Here is a 6,731-nt window from a genome sequence, read left to right as displayed (position 1 = left end):
AGTGAAGGGTTCTATATACCAGACAGAAGGAGAGAAAGCCAGTGCATTGTCATGGTATGAAAAAGGTGGAGGGCCTGGTAGTCAGAGCTCTGCACTCGGAACAAGGAAATGGGCTTCCCCACTATGTAGGTTTAAGTAAACCAGTGAAGAAAGTTATAGATGCCTTCTTCGTCTCTCAGGAGTGTCATGAGAAAATGAGATTGTTGGTGTGAAAGCAATTGAGGATAAAGAGGTAGTACAAATAGAAGTCATTATTCTTAGTACAGGAGGTGGTACTTGCAATCGTACAGGCCATACTACCAGTCAGCATCCCCTTTATGCCCCCTAATGTGTTCTTGACTGCCCTTTCCAACCAAGGGGCAGTTCTCTGGGTGGAATGGTCTGATGTCACCAGGGGCCTCCTGCCTCGGAACCTTCAGAGCTGTTTGGACCTAAACACTTAGCTGGAGTCAGTGCTCCGTGGCGATGCTAGTTGTTTGGTGACAGAGAAACTGCTTTGAAAGGTCTGAATTGACTCAGACACCTGGAGGAACCCACCCAGGTTAAAAACTGAGCCATCCCTGTGATACCTTGAGCCATCTGTCCCCAAACCATGTTCTCAGTAAGGATCCCTAGGGTGGAGGTCAGCACAGGACCTGCTCTGGAGACTTCAGGTAAGTTAACTGAGATCAGATGAAATTGTGAGGGGAAGAATTTCAATGTTAAAAAGGCAGATCAAGAAGGGAAGAGGAGAAGGTTTTTAAAAAAGGAGAAGATATAAATAAGGCCAAGAAGGAGACAAAACGAATTTACAGAAAAATTTACAGAATTACAAAATTTAGAGAATTCTATGGGATCCTGAGAAAGGATGCACTAGGGACATAAGAGTGGGGAGAAGGAGAAGAAAGTGCTAGAGTTCTCATTGTGTTCACTATATGAGATAAGCTCAACATGAATATACTTTGTCCTGCAAAAAGTAACAGAAGAGATTAGGGAACAGCCCCTGTAGGGGGTAAATGTCACTTTCTTAATATATTGTGCTAGGTTCTTTCCCCTAATCTAGTCCCAGTTCAGTGCAACATTTAGATAAAGCTCTATTCAAAGACTCACGGAGGATGTAATTAGGCTATGGCACCTACAACCTACCAACAATGACTTGCACACAAGAAATTACATAAATGATGTCATCGAGGACATATATGGCCAGAAAAGCAACAACTGGCCATGTAGCCATGTAGCAAGAGTGATGAATAAGGAAATGGACAGCCCAAATGTTGATGTACAGATATCCATAAAATAGTAAAATATCCAGAGCAAGGCCTTCATCATATTAGGCAGATCTTCCATGGAAGATTTGTGGGAGGGTGTGGTCAAGAATTACACATGGATAGATTGTGATCTGTACTGATGGAGTACCTACAGCAATGAGATCACAAACCTACTGAAATATTCATACCAAGGCAGCAGGTTAATGGAGTCACTCATTCCCTCTACCTCCTTACATTAGCTGTCAATGAGGGCCCAGGCTTGGCCACCATCTCTTCCTGCAGTTGCCAGGTGTCCTGGTAGGCTCAGGGTCAGAAGGGTGAACTGGAGAGGTGGGGGGAGGGGAGGGAGAGAAGATGACCCAGGTTGGTCTCTTCCCTGTTCATGTGGGATCTCTATTCCTACAGCCCCACAGGACAGCAGCCCTCTGGCCTCCACATCTACCTCCCCAGGGTATATCCCTAAGCCGAAGGCCTTGAGGAAGAGGGGTCTGAAGAGGGGCATATGGGCTGTCACTAGTATGGAAGGAACCAAGATCTGCATGAAGAAGAGAAGGAGAGCCAATTTCCGCCCTGAGGATCAGGAAGCCTTCTACAGACTTCTTGGTGTGTGGCCTGAGCAGACTTTTGGGATTTTCCACAGGGAGGTTCCATAGAAGAATGATCAGTTGCTCCAATCTAGCTCCTGGGAATTACTTCCTAGTGACTTTCAAAACTCAGTTGAGGTAGGGGGCAGATCACTTGGCCTCCCCTCCATGGGGCTGACGACTTTTCTTTCCTCCCCATTGTAGTGGTTCCAAGTGAAATGGGCCCCTGCCCACCACTTACCCTCTATTGAGTTCTTTTAGGGTAAAACAAATTATATTTTATCAGCTCGTATGCCATCCAAATCCATTGGTCCCACATTCCCACTCAAATGCCATCAGAAAGCATCAAGGTGTGGGCAAGAACAAAAACAAATGATTCCACTTCACACAGACCTGCAAAAGGACAGTCTTCGAATCATCTGAGGTCTTATCCACTGGGCCTTGAGGCAGGAGAGACAACACTTGTAGATATACATTTAGAGATAGACATTGTTAATAGTAACAACAGAGAGGAAATATCTAGAGGAAATATACTGAGATAGGAAGCCTCACAAGGAGTTTGTGACTTGCCAAAGGTCGTGCAGCTAAGAGGTAACAGAATCCCAGTTTTCTGACTCTTAAGTTCTGTTGGGGTCCCCCCACTACTACACCACATTGTAATAGAAAAAGCTTCCTCTCCTAGACCCTATTCCTGACCAGAGAAGGAAATGTGGCAGGACTTTCAGCTTCTCTTCCTTCCTGAGACTTCTTTTGGAGGAAATTTCTCCTTCCACAACACTGGGCTTGGTCTTCCCAGCTCTGCTACCCCATGACTCTGACCCATTCACTCCCTCTGCAGAGGATCCTGTCATCCAGAGTTTCTTGGAGGCTGATGTTTTCTTAAGAGTGTCTGATAAGGTATGGAAAGCCCCAAAGGGTGGGACCTGCAGAAAAACTTGGGGAAGTAGGTATGACAATTTAGATTTTCCCCCTGATCAGAGCAAAGCCGGTGAAAGAATTGCTTCTATGAAGAAAGAAACTTGGGCAGGAAGACTCCAGGGGATAGTGGCAAGGAACATGGTGTGGGAAATACAGGATTCCATTCTTGTCCTGCCAAATGAGCTCAGTGACTCAGTTGTCCATCCTCTTCCTGTTCCCTGTTCTCTTGGTTTTTAACATGCCTCTCTCTGTTCTGGATAGTATCTGCTCTCCATGGTCGTTGAATACTTTGGCCGAGTGGGACTTCCAGGAGATTGCTATAATAGGATCCACTTTTTCCTGGCCCTGTGAGTACCCCTTCCCCCAACTCTAAAGGAAAACTTTGTTGCTCTTCCTTTTCTGGTCCAAGAGACCACTGAGAAGATCTGCAACCAGAGAGGTCTCGTGAATCTCTATGCTCTACCAATCCTTTCCGGAGCAGGTGCTCTGATGGATTCCTAATACAGTCTTTTCTCCTTGGTGGTTCCACATTGTGCCCCTATTCATGGATGGTAGGACAGGAGACTTAAATTAACGGACAATTAAGGCTCCCCCAGTGAGGGAAAGATAACCACCTATTAGGAATATGATTAACAAAGCATCCAGGGCTCCTCCTTACTCCCCCCACCCACTAAATAATCATTAGCTGACTCTTTAAGGGCTAAAATGAAAAGGAGGATTCTCTGAAGAGAATACAGAAATTAGGCCCTGAAATGGTGTAGTTTCTCAGTCATAAATGAAAGTCACCACCCCACACATCCTCAGCATCTCAGATTCTTTCCTACTAGTATGGACAGTTCTTAGAAATTGGGTCCTTCCCATAGCCATTATCTTGAGGGGGCACAAAACTAGTACCCAAGGGCCAAAGGTTCCCCTCCATTCATTTCCTTTTCTAGAGCTACCTCTTCTACCTAGTCTGAGACTAGAGAGGCTATGGAAGAGGAAACCATATGAACATTTCCATTTCTCTATGACAGCTATATCGCCTGTGACATGGAGGAAGACAACCCTGTCTCTAAGTGGAGCATTTTCCCCTTTGTGCTTGGGAAGGAAGACTGGCCCATCCTCTATAAGGAATTCCTGAGGCTACAAGCAGACTTCTTCCATGCAATGGGAGGCAGAGCCTGGGTCACCCCAGAGATATGTGAAGAGGTCAGTTGGTTTGGGGCCAGGGAAAGAAAGTGGTGGTGAGGTAAAGATACTACATTTCTATCAGTACATTTCAAAAGAGTAGGGAGGAAAGGGAAGGGAAAAAGTATTAACTTCACAACGGTGCACATTAGATTTCCCTTTATTCATTCCACGTTAGTGATGATCTGGGCCTCTTGCTGTTCTTTATGTACAACATTCTATCTCATGACTCCAATGGAAATGTAAACTCTGCAAGAGCAGAGACTCTTTTTCATTTGTCTTTGCATCCCCAGTGCCTAGCAGAGTGCACTGTTCCTAAGAGATATTTAATAAATTCTTGCTGGGGGCAGAGGGAGAAAGGAAAGAAGAAAAGAAAGAAGAGAGGGAGGGAGAAAGGAAGGAAAGGATGAAAGGAGGAAAAGAAGGAAGGAAGGAAGGAGGGAGAGAGGAAGAAAGAAAGAAAGAAAGAAAGAAAGAAAGAAAGAAAGAAAGAAAGAAAGAAAGAAAGAAAGAAAGAGAAAGGAAGGAAGAAAGAAAGATATTGAAGGTCTACCTGAAACCCTTATGCAAGACTCCTTTGAAGTCCAAAAAGAAAGTGTCCTCCCCACACCACCACCACCCACCTCCCGCTCCATACCTTTCTCCTACCTTATCACCCTGTGTCCTGGGAACTGCTGACTCCATAGGAGTGTATATTCAGTGACTGAGGAACCAGGTTACCATATTACTAGTACTCCAGGAATAGACTTGGAGAGATGAGGGCAGATGGAATTCAGACATGAGGTGGCAGAAGCAAGAACAAAAGAAAGCCCTGAGATTAAAAAAAACCTAAGCAATCCCTTATGTTCCAACAAACTGTTCCATGACTCTCCCTCCTCCTCCACTGGACAAACAAACCACCTAACCAGGACATCTGATTGGCATTAATTGAGACTATTAGCTAAGGTGCTATGGTGCCTCAACACAGAAGGGACCAGGGGAGCATATCCTCATCTTAGAACTCTCCATCCCTTATAAATAGTCCAGTTCATGGAGGAATGAGGACCATCAACCTCTCATATTTACCTTTCAGATCCAGGCTCAGAATCCACTTCACTGGGTCTGGACCCGAGAACGGCACTACCTCCCCTAGGTGTCCAGAGTGGAATGCCTAGGCCAGGGAGGCAGAAGTCACAAGAGGAAGGAGCAGGGACCTCTAGGTGAGTGTGGGCCCAATGAGGAGCAGCTCCCACTCTCCATGGTCCTGGAGTTACCCCTTAGCTACACAACAGGGCTAGGGTGGGGTGAGGGGGGAGGGAGGGAGGGAAAGAATGAAAAACTCTAGAATTTTTAACTATGCTAAGAGGCACCTAGGTAATGCAATGGATAGAATGCTGAGCCTGGAGTCAGGAAGACCTGGGTTCAAATCCGACCTCAGACACTTAGTAATTATGTCACACCAGGCAAGTCACTTAACTTCTGTTTGTCTCAGTTTCCTCAATTATAAAATGGGGATATTGCTTAGCACAATGCCTGGTGTCTAGTAGGTACTAAATGCTTATCTCTTTCACCCAAATTAAAATGTTACAATGTAGATGAAGCTGTTCAAAGTAATACCTAACAAGGTCAGAAGTCACAGGATTTAGAGCTGGAAGGGATTGTAAAGATCATCTAATCTCACCCCTTCATATCAAATGAGATAACATAGGTAACATATTCTGCAAACCTTAAAGTGCTATATAAATGCAAATTATTAATGTTATTATTATTAGAGGTGAGGAAATTGAGGCCCAGAGAGGAACATCAACTTACTTGAGCCCATACAGCTAGGAAGCCAAAATGCTGGTATTCCAGGACTTGCTTTCTGCTTCTGGATACAGTGTCCATCAACACTATACATTTTGGAAGCAAAAGAAGAAAATAAATAAATAAATATACATATAGATACACGCATGTGTATATATATATATATATACACACATAAATATATACATACATGCATATACATATACACACATTCAAAATGCTATTATCCTATTTTATTATTATGGAGAATGAGAATCATTGGAAGTATTTCTTGGAAAGGTATCTAAAGTACAGTTTTCTTCATAAACAGAGGATGGACTAGATGACCTCCCAAGGTCCTTTCCAACTCCAGGATTCTCTGATCTCAGAAGAAAATAAGATCCCCTGCAACTAAGGGTGGAATATGGGTGGGGTGGGGGTAGATGGGTAGGGATAGGGAGAGAGAAAGAAGATGTGAGATTCTTAGAGAAGAAATAACAAAAATCTGTTGAAACCCAATGAATTTACGCTGATGGGAAGAATTAAAGGGAATGAGTAGGACTTCCTGAAGTATGTCAGGGATGGAGGAGGACCAGGTCAAGTAACTAGATGAGGAACAAGAGGATGATTCTTTCCTCAAATCTTCTTTTACAACAGAAACCGAGAGAGGACCTAATGGAAAGCCTTACCAAAAGAAGCGTTCCATGGAAAGCAGGTAGAGAATTAAGTGTCTTAGAACAAAGGGAGAGATTGGCTAAAAGAAAACAAAGCAGAGGTGATGGGAGTTCTAGGGAGGGCTGGGAGGAGAAAAGGGTAGAAGTGAAGGAGAATGTGAACATTTATAGTAAGCAAAAGCATGAGGAAGCTCCACTGAATTAGAGTATGTACGTACAGAAGAATGTACTGCATGAGGAAATGAAGAGCCTTGACCTGAGGGTAGTCAGTCCTAAGAGGGCAGGCAGATGAACAAGTCAATACCATTAATAAACATTAAGCATGCTAGGGACTGGGGGACATACAAAGTTCAGAACAGCTTCCTTCTCTTCCT

The 6,731-nt window shown here is 44.1% G+C and overlaps 1 protein-coding gene across 1 annotated transcript; it reads left to right on the top strand.

Annotated features, from left to right (window-relative positions):
• The first annotated feature begins 592 nt into the window (after positions 1 to 592).
• LOC118842495 (speedy protein E5-like) lies at positions 593 to 5,051 on the top strand. The gene is made up of 6 exons (XM_036749975.1): positions 593 to 653; positions 1,653 to 1,850; positions 2,670 to 2,728; positions 3,011 to 3,096; positions 3,766 to 3,940; positions 4,992 to 5,051. The coding sequence occupies exons 1-6, from the start codon at positions 593 to 595 to the stop codon at positions 5,049 to 5,051; spliced, it is 639 nt and encodes a 212-aa protein (XP_036605870.1).
• Positions 5,052 to 6,731: the final 1,680 nt, after the last annotated feature.

The sequence above is a fragment of the Trichosurus vulpecula genome, chromosome 3, assembly GCF_011100635.1.
Source record: "Trichosurus vulpecula isolate mTriVul1 chromosome 3, mTriVul1.pri, whole genome shotgun sequence".
Classification (NCBI taxonomy): Eukaryota; Metazoa; Chordata; class Mammalia; order Diprotodontia; family Phalangeridae; genus Trichosurus; species Trichosurus vulpecula.
Note: the sequence above shows the minus strand (reverse complement) of the source record. Positions and strands in the feature narration are given on the sequence as shown.

What these genes read in the sequence shown, in the direction of transcription:
- LOC118842495 (XM_036749975.1), top strand. Translation starts at nt 593, where the DNA reads ATGTTCTCAGTAAGGATCCCTAGGGTGGAGGTCAGCACAGGACCTGCT. An exon ending in ACCTGCTCTGGAGACTTCAG is followed by an intron (nt 654 to 1,652) that starts GTAAGTTAACTG and finishes CTATTCCTACAG; the next exon opens with CCCCACAGGACAGCAGCCCT. An exon ending in TCTTAAGAGTGTCTGATAAG is followed by an intron (nt 2,729 to 3,010) that starts GTATGGAAAGCC and finishes TGTTCTGGATAG; the next exon opens with TATCTGCTCTCCATGGTCGT.